Source organism: Nestor notabilis, unplaced genomic scaffold (assembly GCF_000696875.1).
Source record: "Nestor notabilis isolate BGI_N333 unplaced genomic scaffold, ASM69687v1 scaffold32625, whole genome shotgun sequence".
Classification (NCBI taxonomy): domain Eukaryota; kingdom Metazoa; phylum Chordata; class Aves; order Psittaciformes; family Psittacidae; genus Nestor; species Nestor notabilis.
The window spans coordinates 1-15,623 of NW_009930345.1; the positions used below are offsets into that span (position 1 = coordinate 1).

At 40.0% G+C, this 15,623-nt stretch overlaps 1 protein-coding gene across 1 annotated transcript; it reads right to left on the reverse strand.

Annotated features, from left to right (window-relative positions):
• Positions 1–418: 418 nt before the first annotated feature.
• Positions 419–15,295, reverse strand: LOC104406390 (eukaryotic translation initiation factor 4E transporter-like; the record flags this gene model as incomplete). Its single annotated transcript, XM_010015351.1, is given in 12 exon segments — positions 419–602; positions 968–1,039; positions 2,499–2,728; positions 4,651–4,830; positions 5,149–5,237; positions 5,239–5,276; positions 7,777–7,952; positions 9,217–9,418; positions 10,049–10,344; positions 10,891–11,018; positions 11,815–11,888; positions 15,178–15,295. Coding segments are annotated over 12 exon segments (1,765 nt in total), but the record flags the coding sequence as incomplete, so codon positions are not given.
• Positions 15,296–15,623: the final 328 nt, after the last annotated feature.

Sequence of the window (15,623 nt, forward strand, 5' to 3'; positions counted from 1 at the left end):
TACATACTTAAGTTTAATAATTTCACTTTATTAAAGGTTCCTCGTAAAGGCTCTCTGCTCATCCCTTTAAGCCAGAGAACTTCATCTCTTCCTTATCACTAGGCTGGAGAGCTACCTGGAGGCTACCAGTAGTGTTTTGCAAAACAAATGGCTTAGTAGTCTCTGAAAATTACCTTCTTGTACAGTAACTGAGCACATTATTCCACACCAGTATTTACTGTGAGGTCCAACTGATCCATCTAAATTTTTGGAGACTAATTTAACACTAGAGACTAATACATAAAAAGGCATCTTACACTCAAGAGGCAGACACTGACCTAGTTGCCCACCAAGTGCCAGAAATGTCTTATTATTCTGTAAATTATTCTTTACAACAAACTCAAGACAAAAAAAGAAGCTGTTTTGCAACCAGTCTCACCAATGGGTGAAGATATTCTATGGCGCAGGTAATCCGCAGAAGCAGCTCGAGTTGGAAACACAGGTGGGATAGGGGGAGAAGGTGCTCTTTGCGTCAGTAGAGAGGATGCAGGCTCCAAACCACCTATCAGGCCACTTAAGACATTTGATGAAGCGGGTCTGGTAATGGGTGGACCGAGAAGTTCCTAAGAATAAGCAAAGAAAGAACATTGAGTATGCTCAATTTATACAAATGAGCTCATTTCACTACACTACAGGCTCTGCTATTTATAGCAAGTTGAAGAGACAAGGTGGACTTGTGCTACTAGATACAGCAATTCTGGATTGCCCTTACAATTAGGCACTTACCCAGGTTTTTCAAGTTGTAATCATGGGAAATAGCATGACAATCAAATTTCTACTGAACTAATAACTAGTTCTCTCCTTCTGTAGAGTCATGTCTGACTCCTGATCCCACAATTGCCTTAAATAACTTCTTTGCAAATAACTTCTTTTCTCATTGTAGATATGCCTTAAAGTACCTCTGCCTGCCCATGCCCCCCCAGAATACCTGCAGAATATTCTTTGATAGAGGCTGGCCTGGCATCTCTGGAGGTGACATTAGGTGGCTCTCAAGGCTCTGCTAATAAAATGAAAACACTGTAAATTAGATGTGATTGTCTCTCGATGTGCTTGTTGTATCTACATTTGTCTCAGTAACAGAAATAATTTCCCTTGTTTTGTTTGAACCAGAATTTATGCAGTCAAAATTCCAGCAAAGTTGATGGATGAGCTGGCTCACAGATCTTCCCTAGGTAAGAAAATGCCTAGGGCTGGAACTAGATGATCTTAAGGTCCTTTCCAACCCTAACTATTCTATGATTACACACAGGTAGTTGAATGTGCCTTAATCAAGTTTGAGATATATAAGTTTATATAATTGTGTAAATTAGAGATGAAACATTGGGCCAAGTGGTCAGTTGAAACTATACAAACACTTTTCAGTTTTATTTAAGATGTATTTCTATGCATCAAAATTACATGTCAATGTAAAGTGATGTCAGAAATGAAAGTCCTGACTTAAATGTGAAATCTACAAATTCTTCACAAGGCAAGGTTACATTCTTCACTATCTTTTAGTGAAGTGGGATGAGGCTGAAAGTCCTTGGGTATAGACTCAGTTGTCAGAAGTGTTCTATGGTGCCAGTAGTAGTGATTGGTAGCTTCAGAGTCAAGCATACTGTTTAGGCAGTTAGTGGCAGGATGAAATCTTACACTGCAATCTCTTCTGGTCTAAAGCTTAGTATCATCTTTTGTTTAATAGTAACCTTTCAGGTAACAGAGATTCAGTTTAGTTTTATCTTGGTGCAGATAATTTTAAAACTCAAGTTAAAAATATTAGAATGTGCACTGACATACCTCTATTAAAACAGAGGTCACTAAAGTGAGACACCTGAGCTTCAGTTAAGCATTAGCTGTAGCGATACTACACACATTTCAAGAGATGCCTTTCAATAACAACACTAAGGCTAACATTAAACTAACACTAGCAAGTCTCCCATGAACAGCAGACCAATAAGGTCTGTTACACAGACAGTACCTTTTCTACAGATGCACTTGATTTTATTAAGCAAGGTTCAGACAGGGTGAGTTCAAGTGTAGGAGAATCTTAAACACTAATCAAAGCATCCTCTATAAAAGATTCAGCCTTTTGGTAATATAAGATGTTTTGGAGGGCAAGTATTTATAGTTTTCAAGTCCAGATATTAATCTTTTGGATTAGATATTCAAATAAATCCACTTTCAAGGTGGCAATTAGACTTCTCACATAGTGCTGCAGTTCTGGGGCTTTTAGAAACTTAACATGAAATCAACCCTGCGAACTCTGAACTGAAACACACTTAATTCGCTTAACTAAAAGGACCAAAGCACCTCCCTCACTTTCCCCTCCAAGCAACAATATTCTAGATATAAGTCTATATTTAGTATCATGCTGCTGTATCCAGTCCTGGGTCACGTTATCAGAGGGGTTGTGTAAGAGATTTCCAGTTCATAAGCCATGTCTTAGCACAGTTCATGAGAGCCAGGTGTCTGCTACTTACATTGACTTTGAGCTGTGAAGGTAGAGTCCCACTTGCCTTCATACTGCTGACTAGTTTATTAAATGCTGTCATGTCTCCATCTTTCTTGAGCTGTCTAGAGCCAGCGACATTCAATGATTCCTCCATTTGCTCTGCCATAAATGGAGTAGCAATTTTTCCTTCTTGATCCACTTTCAGACCTTTTAGCCCAGCTTCGACTTCTTCCACTGAAAGTACTACGCCTGAATGTGCTGAGAAACACAGGAGAAATAACAGTAAATCATAGTTCTCTCATGTAGGTCTTGAATATAAGTTGTTTGAAAACAAGGAACAGCCAAAAACTTATCTTCTGATATTCATACTGGCTGTCAAACCATGTCTGACTATTCATCTGACAACTTTGTTCATTTTCAATTAAGAAAGTTCCATTATCTTATACTCAAGGAGAGACAGCCAAAGTGTAAGCAATGTTAAAACTGTCTGAAGCCATCCTAAGTAGAGATAATACATACCTGGAGTATTTAGATAATTTGGAGACCCAGTTACACACTTAGTTTGATGTGTGTAAAGTTTGAAGTAGATTTTTTTTGCTCAGAAATTAAAGCCACTATAGCAAGATTTCAATGGCATAACCAGAATAAGGTACAAGTGTTATTAAGCAGTACTTTTTCCCCTGTGTGTATGCATATATAAGTATCTACGAGTGCCTGACATCAAGGCTAGACATGCTTTATGGACCAACTACACAGATCACATGGGATGACATCTTAAGAGAAAAGGAAGAAGAGACAGGAGCATGCCATGGGTTGCTGTAGCAGATGTTGGCCCAAAGAAATAAGATTTACTCGAAATTTGGGCAAGAAGGTGGAGAAAAGAAGTAATGATGCATACATGCAGTATGGAACATGAGGGAAAATATGATGTTGGTGGAGAAAAATAGACCTGAAACCTCCACAACACTTTAAGAACTGTACAGCATTTTATGGGAATACAGAACCCACATCAGGTACTTTTGAGTGAATGGAAGCTTCCTCAATTTTTTGTTCATTCATCCGTTGTTTGCAATGATCAAAGCTTAAAAAGATTTTAGTAGGAAAGTCAGACTAAGCAGAATACAGAAGACTCACACTTCTATTTAAGGCAAGTTATGAAAAGGTTCTCCACATGTTAGCTGACACTCCATACTCCCAGACTGGATGCTTAAGAATATTTGCAGTGCTTGGATGCTTTCCTTCCTAGCTACACACATCAGAGCACCAATACTTTTTGTTCCATCCTGTTTACGTGGCAATCCATGCTGCTCACCAAGAGAAACCAATTCAGAATTAGACCTTGTGATTTCAAAGAACACATGCATTTTGTACCCTCCATGCATGCTATGGGCCCAAACATGCAAATCCCTAACTTGGAGGTGCCTTGAACATTAAGTTTGAAGTCAGCCCTGAATTCTGTTTAGAACAGCTGATCATAGCAAAAGTGAATCCTAAAAGACCAAGTTCCCTAGAATCCTGTGATTCCGGCCAGGTTGGCATAACTAAGGAAAATCTGTTCCTATGTTCAGATTAATTAATGCACTCAACAGTGAGCACAGACACTGTACTTCAAGTGGTAGCAACAGTCTGGAGAAGTTTACAGTATGCATTTGAAAAAAATTGACATCCTCAACCCACTGTTCATCTTTTTAGATACTGATACTTGATGAACCACATTGGTCCGTTACAGATGCTTGCAAGAATGACTTGCACTAAGGTTTTAGTAGATCCATTATAGATGCTTTGCAAGAATGACTTATACTAAGGTTTTGGTAAACCCAGAGTTTAAATGCCACAGTTTCAGAGCTGACATTACCATTCTCCAATCTGAAAAAGTTATATAAATGACACAGACAAAGCTGGAAACTCAGATCAAGACTTACATCATCTTAACTTATGATTATTAATGGCCAGTAAAGCAGTCTGATAGAGTCCTGATGTCATCCTGTGAGTAGGATGAAAAGAATCAGGGATGATATTGACACAACTGAGACCTGTTGAATATTGGGTTCCCAGTAGTGTAAGTAAACCTATTGTACTTCCTACTCCTGGACTCAGCAGTTGAAGTTTCCAGAATACCAAGCCTCTTGCCTTTAGATACTGCACCACCAGAACTTGACAATATCTGAAGAGGCACTTACTGCTCTCTCTAAGCTTTTCCTTGTTGGCTGAAAGACTTGAGAGAAGAGGTTTTAAGTCCACTTTGGCTTTCTGTAGCATTTCTAGGATGTCCACTTTGTTTTCAGAGTGGTCTTCCAATGGAATGGGAGCAAAGTAGTTTCCAGAGTTCTGGCCAGGGGACAGAATGGCTTGCTCTAGACCTGAAACAGCAAAACCAGGAGCACTGCGACATCAGTTTACCAACCCAATGTCTCAAGATGAACATACACTGGTAACCAATACGTCACTGACAAGTTATGCCTTGCACCCCTTGCCCAAGATCAGCTGGGAAGACATCAGAAAGCATGACAAGAACATTTATTAGAAAAGAATTTACAAGCTGCTGCTTGCTCTAGGAGCTTCGAGAAGAATGTCAAGAGCTTAAACTGGGAGAATGCACTATCCTAAGCTTTATCTGCCATGTTTTTATTGAACCAGTAGGAAGGTATATGGAAGGAGGCTATCTGACCCAGTCTTACCTGCTAGCCTCTCCAGTTCCTCATGTGGTGTAGATCTCAAGCTGCTTGACCGACTTCCAGAGCGACTAGGATTAGAAAACCACCTGCATGGCAGACACTGAGCCTTCCCCCAGCACATCCTCTATCATCTAGATTAGGGAGGGAAAAGATAATCTTTTTTGAAGCAAGATCAGCAACATCTGAGAAGCTTTACTGTGCAACCAAGATTATCCTCCTACAGATAACTTGATGCTGTTCCAAAAGTTTCAAAGCTTTGAACTGCCTTTTTTTCCTTCCAATAAGGCAACATTTGTGTAGCATAACCCATCACACATCTTTTATATATACACCAAATACTTGTTCAGAGTAAAACTGTAACTGAAACAGCATAATCGGGGCATCCAAAGACCACTAAGTACACCATTTCAAAGTGGATGTGCTCTAAAAGAGACATTTGCCACAAGAACAAGAACAGATTATAATGCTGAGTAATTCTGGGAGTCAGATGGCTCAGGGCTGGTCCCTGTCACTGTACAGGAGTAGTTCTCTGATCCACTGGATTTTCTGCAGTCATGATTTAATTCAGTTCCTGCACTGCCCAAGGACTGAAATGAAGTACAAAGACTACCCCCTGACTTGCAAGTGTCCTAGAAGGGCTGGAGAAGGCCAGTAGCTAATGAGCCAGTGCTCCTTGCTTGCACTTCACATGCTGAACCATTCTGGGAATAAGGTTGCATTCTTCAAGTCAATGGAGTCTGCATCAGCAGTTAGCACCTTCCACCTCTGGGCAGAACTGAGGTCACCAACCAGCACTTCACAGTCTGGCAAAAGTCACTGCAGTTTATAGCAACTGTTCACTTCTTTGGCTTATAAGTATTTAAAAACTAGGACATTATAAAATTGAACTCAAACTAAAGCTTCTCCTATCTTGCATCCAGTTAAAAGTTTGCTCAATAGGCACCATGCAGCACATTTACTTCTAGACAAAAGAACAGCTTCCTTCTGCCACAGAAGCTGTTTGCTATGAAACACGGGGCACTCAACACTACTTACAACAGTGAAACCAAGACAGTATTAATCCATTTGGTTTTGACTGTTTGAATCTGACACATTAGAAGAATTAAGACAGTTAAGTCAGGAAATGTACAAATCTACTCTAGCACTTGTCATGGACACATCACCAAGACAAAGAAAGAGCATGACAATATGCTCAGGCTAGGTGACTCAATTTTTTTTAACAGATACCTGCCTACTGAAGTTACATTAACGGGTATTTTGTGACTTGTGAATTCCCTGCTTTTGAAAGGAGACACCATCTTGCTGATACACTGAAAATGAGATTGTCAAGTCTAATGACACACAATTTATATCTTCTATAGGGAGAACAAACTCTTCATTATACATTTGTCAAATTACTGCCACCATATAATGAACCTTTTTAATGCAAGCAGCTATTTCACATTAAAGACGAGGTAAGGCGTTTTTTTTTTTTTTTAAACTTTAATGTTTCTAAACTGTATCAGATCAGTGTCTTTGCTGTCAGGATACAATTTAGAAACAAACCACACTTTTCAATAATACACTAAGCCTTTTTACTCAAATTCCATCTACTGATCAGTTATACCATCTAGAACAGTCAAGAATAGCTTTTCTTCCTAGTGATGGAAAGGTCAGAACAGAATCAGCAGTTCACAAGTTAGGCTTATGCTTAGTCAGTACTTGCTGGACCTGCTTTGCTCTTCTTGTGGTGAAAATAAAAAGCACATAGAAAAAACCAGAGAGACTGGTTACAGCTTTCATACTAAAAAGTGAACACCAACAGTCCACTATGACCTCTAGAGATCAGGTGTTCAAGAGCTGCACACTATCAACAGAAGTACCAGAATCCGCATCAAATCATGGCTGCAGGTTAAAATCCACACTGGAAAATACTTGCGGTGTGTCAGTCTTCATGGTCTTGCTACTAGCTCCTAAGTACCAGTAGCATCCCACATAGGACTTAGCTAGACAAGAGTATCTACTAGTGTCATAAACAACATTGTTTAAACAATCAGTAGGCTATGTTTTGCTAACTCTGTAGTAATAGCTTGCAATAATGCATTGATCACTATAGAGAGGTTTAAATAGCAAAGATTCAAACCTTTTCAGACACATCCTTTCAGCCACATTACTGGTACCAGTAAGAACCCAACTATATGTCAGTGACCATATTTGTCAGGTATGCCCAGGCTTACAGCCTTCCAGGAAGCTTGAACAGAACATCCATTTGCTGTGATTCCCAGACTTAGCTGCAAAAGGTTGTTCTAAGCTATATTAAATTTGTACAGTGAACCTTCTCTGAACATATCTATAATGCTTCCAAAGAAGATTTATCCAGGATGCTTTTTTGAGTCCTCAAGTAGAGATCAAAGAAAGGATAAATAATCAACTAGTTTGCCTCATATACCTTCTTTGGAGCCAGCCCCAGGGATAACACTTTAGAAGCAACATCCTAAGACTCCAAAGCTAAATCTCTACATCTTAGATTTACACACCACATAAAGCAACTTCCACAGAGCAACAAGTTTTAGCTTTCACTGAATGCAGCAGCAGCAAAAATGCTTCTTATGAACACAGTCAGTTTTAAAAAGAAAATCAAAAAACCCTCACCGAAGCCAGGCCAGGAACACTTTTATCCAAGTTAAAGAACTCATTGAAGTCAAACTCTCCTGGAGCTGGTTCTTGTAAAACAGCTTCCCTAGGAACTTCTTGATCTGCTGGAGTTTCATTGGCAAGGACAGTTTGCACTTCATCCTCTTCTGCCACTCCACCATTGCATTCTATCCCTTAAAAAGAAAAATCAAGTGATTGCCAAGTCACTGAACTTCACCGTTTCCTGTGGAAACAATGCCTTAACAGTCAATGCATTTGCCTAGGAATTAGAAGCATAGGACCAATCTAGCCACCTATGTGATACTTCACCAGTTACATTGTGCTGGCTGTAGTCTGCCACAACAGAAACTAGCACCTACTAAAACTCCTAGCACAGAGCTTCTGGTCTGTAATTAAGACTATCTACTTCAAGAAAATAAGAACTGCCATTGAATCATGCGTAAAGAACTGCATCCTAATCAACCCAGGAAGTATGAAGAACATAACAGACGTTAGGTCACATCAAGGAGATATAGCCGTGGCAGTAAGTTAAGAGCTGTTGCTGTTTTTCCATCAAGAATCCTGCCAACAGCACCTGCCTTCTTCCTATGTGCCCCTGAGAGCAGATTCCCCAAGAACTGGTATTTGACATGAATTCTTTTTATTGCCAACACAGGACAAATATTGCTCCTACTCCTCCAGCAGGAACAAGTCACATGTCATTTTGAAGACTCAACAAACTAGCACAGGTGCTGTAAAAAGCTGTGACAATTACAAACCTAGCATGCTTGAAACTGTACCACATCTTAGCTAAGTGAATACATAACTAAACCTGAACTCCTCAGGTTTAGGTTGTCCACCTGCAGAATTTCTAGCATTAAAAAGTAATTTCTCTTGCCTCAGAGAAGTTTACACTACAGCTTTGCAGTGGTAGTAATCATTGTAGACCTGAAGTCCAATGACAGCAGACAAATTCAGATAGCCTCCAAATTCAGCTTTAAGCTACATTACTGCCAGCTGTTAAGTCCAATTCAGTGTTCCTAATGATAGTATTACTATAAGGAAAAATATTTGAAGTATCTGAGGGTATTAGCTTAGTTTAAACCAAGCCTTTAGCACCAAGCAGGACACAGAAATGGACAAGACTTTTAATAGCCTACAAATGCCTGATATTCAACACCCATACAAGGTTTCTTCCCAGCCTCTCATTCCTGCCTTTCTTTGAGAAAAATAGTATTTTATCACTTAAAGGTATTTGCTATCTGAAAGATTACTTATGGGCCTTACATCTTCTGCTTCAGGATGACCAAAAGCTTAAATTTAAAGTGCAAGTTAAAGATAAAGGTTGGTAAACTGCATTATCCTTTACACTTGCTTGATCTGTAACAGTCACACTTCTACATCCAGCAATATGCCTCGCCAGCAGACAAGCAAAGCTTTTGCCAGATTTGCCATTACCTTCTTTCAGTGAGGTCGTGCGTCGTCTTGTACGTTTTCTACCTTTGTGGTCTTCCTCCAAAATTTTATCATCGAAGCCTGTGAGCTCAATGGTTTCAGACTGACTTGTAGGACCAGCAGAGAACCATTCTGGTTCCTCTTCAGTGTACGAGTCATTCCTCCTTCGCTCCCCAAAGACACGTTTGCTGTCACCAAACTCCCTCTGAAATGGGATGTTAAAAATATTAACCATAAAATGCTGTTTCATAAGATTCCTCCCTGACCTCCAAAGCAAGTGATGGTGTTTTCACACCAGTTCTATTTTTCTTTTCTAAATAAGGTTAATACATGTACTCTGTGTGCTCAGTAAGTTTTTAAATTTTAAGCTTTACAGTTGAATTTCTGCTTCATTACACTGAAGGCTACTGGTCTGCAAGTATCTGTATAAACTCAGTTTTGTATCCTGAGAGTTAGGCTAGTGGTTCCTGCTTTAAAAGAAAAATAGAAATGCCTGAAAGCATGGAAAGCTTCCATCTGCTGAGTTTAAGACAACCCCTCACTGACAACTACAAATTAACTATTAGACATTCGAGTATCTTGCTGTTAAGTCCACCACAGGCAAGGTTTGTGAAACACACCGTATTAGGTGCATCCCAGCTAAGCTGTCTAAAGGACTGAAAACTTATTTTTAAGCACTGAGTGCTCTCCCTTTACATTATAAGGGTGCTTTTAAGAAATGGCCTACTTGTGTGGAACACAGCTGCTGCATGCAGTCAGCCTGCCTCTGTTGCTTTTAGAGCAAAGTGTCCAAACCCTCTGACGTAACATGCAGTCAGCGAAAGAAAGAACAAACCCTGAAGCGTTTGTCTTTGTAGTCCCTCTCTCGATCACGGTCTCTTGAATCTCTAGAGTCACGTATGTCCTTCTCACCACCCCGGTGGTCTTTGTCAAAGTTACGAGAAGAGATTATTCTTCCACTGCCAATCCTACGGCCACCGATAACACGGACACCATCATTCTCCTTTTCTAATGGGCTCCCTGAGCGCCGTGAGCTAACAGCTGCAGTTACATGACAGCCACCTCCAAAGCTTCGTCTTTGTGGGCTTAAGACTACATCCAAGTCATCTTCTTTCACTCGCTCCCTTGGATCTACAAGTCAAAGAGCAGACAAAAAGCACTGAATTTAATGTATTGGTAAATACAAGCTAGTTCTCTATGTAACAACCTTCTGTTCCACAGACTCACTGCTATTCCAGAGCTTTTTGAAGGAAAACACTCCGGACTTACTTTTGCAAAGCTAATCTAGCCAAGACCACAGCAAGTGCAGAGGGGGAAAATAATAATTAAATTTACAGTTGGATATTGAGGAATCACTGCAGTCTCCTTGGAAGTACCTGTTTTCCTACTACAGACCCAAGTATTCAAATCTTGAATTGTAGAGAAATTGCACCCAGCACTTGCATTATTACAGATGTATTTACTATCATATAGCAAGAATAGTAGGATATAATAACTGACTGCTACCAACATTTGTTCTTAGATAACCATTACCAAAAACTACAGTCAGGGCAACCACGACTTCCTTGACACTTATTCTGTGCAATCAAACAATTAGAGACTGTGTCATACCAAAGGAAAGGTTTTGCCAATGGCCTGTGCTCAGTTTTGAGTCTTGTGCTCTAAGAATGCACTTACCTACTATCCTACGCATAAGAGAAGTCCGATCTGAATCCAAATCTTTCTTAAAGCTTTCCACTGGTGAAGTTCTTCCTGAAGTTGGATATAAAGATGCATGCCACTTCTCTGGATCCCACACACCATCACTATGAAAATAAAATTACAGGGTTGTTTGCTACCTTGGAGTCTAACAGATAGCTCATAATACCACTGCTGAAAACCTAGAATTTACTGACAAGCAATCTGTACAAGTGAAACAGCTTTCATACCCAGCTTCTAAATCTCTGCCTTATTATACTTTATTACCTTGTGCACAGTATTCTGGATCCCTTCTGTAACAGTAAGGATTTATAATACTCAGAATCAGATCATAAAAGGGACAACATGTGATTTGGTGAAGTTTGCCTGGTACACGGAAAAACTAACTCAAGTAGATCATAGAACTGTACACTGTTGTTTCTCATTAGAAAATGTTACCTCAATCTCATACTTACTTGTACAATAAATGAATCCAAAAAGTAAAGATACTGCTGTTTAGCAAATTAATAAACAAGCCAAGAACATTCTCACCTTGATTTTTAAATGAGGTACTGTCAACATGGGAGAGTAATCCGTCAAGCAAATCAGGTTGTTGCAACATGACCTAGTTGGTCTGTGCTATACACCCATCTATATTCTTGGTAGTTGTCCTGTGGGTCTTAAGACTTGTGTTGTGTGAAGTTATTTTCTGCTGGATCTTATGTTATAATCTTTGTTCAAAGCACAGAATTCCTAGCTACTGCATTAAGCCTTTCCTAATAGATTAGTACCTCTGGAAATGCTGTCATATGCTAAACTTATGTATCTTGCATCAGCATAAGTGCACTTAGTGAAGAATTTTTTGCAATTTAAGCTTTCATTTTGAAAGAAATGTATATAGTTTTTGCATGATCAAGATAATACCTGTCATATTTTTCAGAAAGACAAGAAGGTCTTTGCTTGGAGTAGGGACGCTCTTTAATATCCAGCAGTTCCTCCTATTAAAAAAAAAAAAAAAAAAGGCAAGAAATCAGTTCCAATTCTCACCTAGACAAGATTCAAGTGACAAAATCTCTGTTCCAGACTGCCTGTTCAATGTAGTGTTTTAATTTGACAACCTAAGTTTCCCAATTTCACATCCTGTGAAATGCCAAAGTGTAAAGCTGACATTAGACAGCAAGTTTATTTTTCAGTTCTTCTAGCAGTGGCCACTGAGCAAACACTTATTTGAAGCACTAAGCCTCCCTAGGTCAAGCTCAGTCCTTCAAAGGCTGTTCACATCATACATGTTGACCTATTCACTTCCTCGGACAGTTTGGCTTATAGGAAGGGCTAGCATCATTGATAGTGGAACAAGTAAGTTCAAGATGAAATCAATATTGCCATGTTTAATGCTCTATGAGTTCCAGCAGGTAAAGAAAAGCATTACCACCATATCAGTTACTAATGTAAATCTGGAAATTCCAGACAAGCTTGCCATTTCTCACTACTACCCATTCCAAGACATATAAGTGTATGCTATACAATTACCCACTCTACCCGACACCAAATCAATGCTGAATGATTACTACAGTTTTCCCACTTTCCACCAGCTTTCAAATACAGCCTTTAGTTTACTATTAACACACTCCTGAGCAGTTAGTCATTTGAGGCAGAGTAGTAATCAATCTATAGCCTCACTGCAGTTTGCTCCATTTACAAAGCATTATTAATGGTGTGACCATTGGTGCTTTGAATCATCATCGGCTTGACTGCAGTCAAGATGCACATTTCTGATTAAAAACTTACTCTTTCTCCCTAGATTACCTTTCTTCAATCTGCCTCACTCCCAACTGTACTGAAGTGATTCAGAACTGTGCAGATATCAGTGCGCAGCTGGAAGGCTAAAGAGATCCAAAGAGCAGACACCACGTATCAGCCAAACTGAAGATGAAAATCTCTCTACCTTTTCCCAAATAATAAAATATTGTGTAGAGCTTTTATATTATTATCCTCATATGATTAAAACCAGCTCATTAACTAGATGAGCTTGATACTTGAAAGTTTCCAGATGGCAGCTTGGTAGCCAGACAAAAATCTTAATATGCACACACACACATATATATATCCAAACATCACCCTGTACTAGTCTTCAGCAAAAAAGGGAGGGAGACTGGTCTCTCTGCCCATAGTTTCCCAAAATAAACCAGTGCTGTAGTACGTGCATCGATTTATGATAGTATTACAAGTATTAACAGCACTGTCCATCACTAAACTTGAAATCGCCTGTTTTTTTGGCCACGAGAGGGAGTCTCGTGGCCAACATAGACTCTCCATCAGATCCTATTGCAATTCTTCCATTGGGGTGAGGAAAATTTGAATTCTTTCTTTGCTTTAGCTCATTAGCTGTGCAACCCTGGAGCATCTAAAGAACTAGAAAAGACACAGCTTGGACTAAATAACACCCCTCATATTAGAGGATACTAATGCTAGCACTTCCAAGATGTTTTGGGGTTGTTTTCACTAATTCACACACCAGTACTTAAAGCCAGTGGGGGAAAAGCATGTTTTATTCAAACAGTTCAGAAGGATTCCTACTATGAGCTAATTGTTTTTCTACTGGTATTAAAGAAGATAAACTTAAAGGAAATCAGTCCCTTTCCAAAATCAGCAGCACATGTCCTGAACTAGTGTTCCTCCCATCCCTAATCAGTAGGAAACTGGATCATATGAGAGTACTTTACAATGTAATTACCTGAGCACCTCAAACCAGCTGCATCTCAGATGCTGCTTGTAAAATAAAAAACACCCACCGAACACCAAACAAAACAAAAAAACAAACAAGACTATAAAAAGCCCCAAACATATGATGCAAGATCTTTTAACACAGACTTATTCCTGGTGTTTAACTTTAGACTCCTTGGAAACCAAAAGATAAACAAGACTAGATGTCTTCTGGCACTAGCTCTGCCACTTTATCCTGATCAGAAACAATAGGTACCAAATTAACAAAAGCAAAGCTACAAGTGCACCTGTTTCAGTGTACAGGTATCACCAGCACTAGCTGAATACTGCCTAAAAAAGCAAACAGAATATGAAGCTGCATTCAGTTACCAGTCTTGAGAGGAGCTGGGCAAGACTGAACTAGCACAGACACCACTTCTCCAGCAGTGAAAGTCTAAAGACAGCTCTTCTTCACATTATAGTTAACTGAATAACAAGGTCTGAGCAATAGGATACTTTGCATCTTAGAAGTGTACATCTTCTCTAAGAAGTTAGGTTAGAAAGTCATGCTACTCCCACATAAGTTACACCAAATCCAAGGCACTTTGTTTATTGTTGATGTCTAGGTCAAAATAAGCCAGCCGTACTATCTCAACAGAACAGAGACACAGCGATAACTTCTTTTTCTTCTTTTGAAAACCACCTACTAGGAAGCTAACAGCTCAGAATTCCTCAAGATAACACAGTCAGCAACAGCACGCTGTCTCACCCTGTTCCACACTTCAGGTCATTTGTTGCAAAGTATCTTAGCAGATTTCCACAAAGCAAGGACCACCTGTTCCCACAGCTTTCAGCAACGGGAAAAATCGCCATGATTAAAGGCTCCTTCTAAAGGCAAGTTTCAGCAGTGGGACCAAAACCCCAAACGAGCTTCAAACTTACATATATTCAAACCCACAGCATATCAAGCTCACTTAGTATTGAAAGAATCCCTGTTTACAAGTTACTCAGTTATTGCTCTTCCACACATGCATGTATTTAGGTATCACAGCTAAACAAAAGCACCTGTGTCAAAGTTTTAACACTAAGCATTAGTTGGAATCATAAGTGCTTAGGCTTCTAGCACCCGAACAAGAGCAGTTTTAAGATTACAAAAGCCACCTTAGTAAACACATTAAAGCTCCTGATAAGATCTAGTGTGCTATATGTTCCAAGGAAGTGGCATCTACTGTAAGGAAACATTCTGGTCAACTTCTTAAAGTAGCATTGCTGAAAACTAACCAGAACTATGAAGCCCAGGTGCTTAAGCAAGCTGGTAGAACAACATACTTCAAGTCCCTAACATAATCTCTCCAGCACATGCTGTGAGGTGCTCAGCTATTAAAACCGGTATTAAAACACGGTATATCAAGGACAGGATTGCACAGCTATCTCACATTTAACACCATCTTGCAAATCCCAATCCAGGCAAAGGCTTTCCTGCCTTCCCCTTAGTGCTTCCCTCCCACAGAACCTGCACCTCCCACTCTACTTCTGTGACCAAGAGCTCCTTGCACAACTCAGAGGGGAGGAGAGAGAGCCCACCTTTGTGTAACGATGTGGGTATTTTGTTGTAATTCTGTTCAACTCCAGGAAAGCATCACCATTTTCAGTCTCTGTTATGCCTCCTCTTTTATCCATGATTACTTCAAAGCCTTTGACCACGGACCTAATTAAAACAAAACCAAGCCATCAGATTTTGAGCCGTACATTTCCAGAGGGTGCCTCTTCCTTCCAGTCAGACTATTTGGTACCTGAATACACCAGATAAGGAGCACGTTTTCCAACACCGCCTTATTTCTGCCTGTAGCTTCCCCGCTGCAACCAAGCAGCTCCCACTTAAGTGCCCGACCCGCTCCCGACGCCCGGCCGGACCGGCCCCGCGCCCAGACCTCAGCCCAGCTCCTGAACCCTTTAACACAACAGAGATCCTTCCGTGGGCACGACCGGGAGCAGCAGCGGCGACCGTCAAGGCCGGGGAAGCGGGGCCG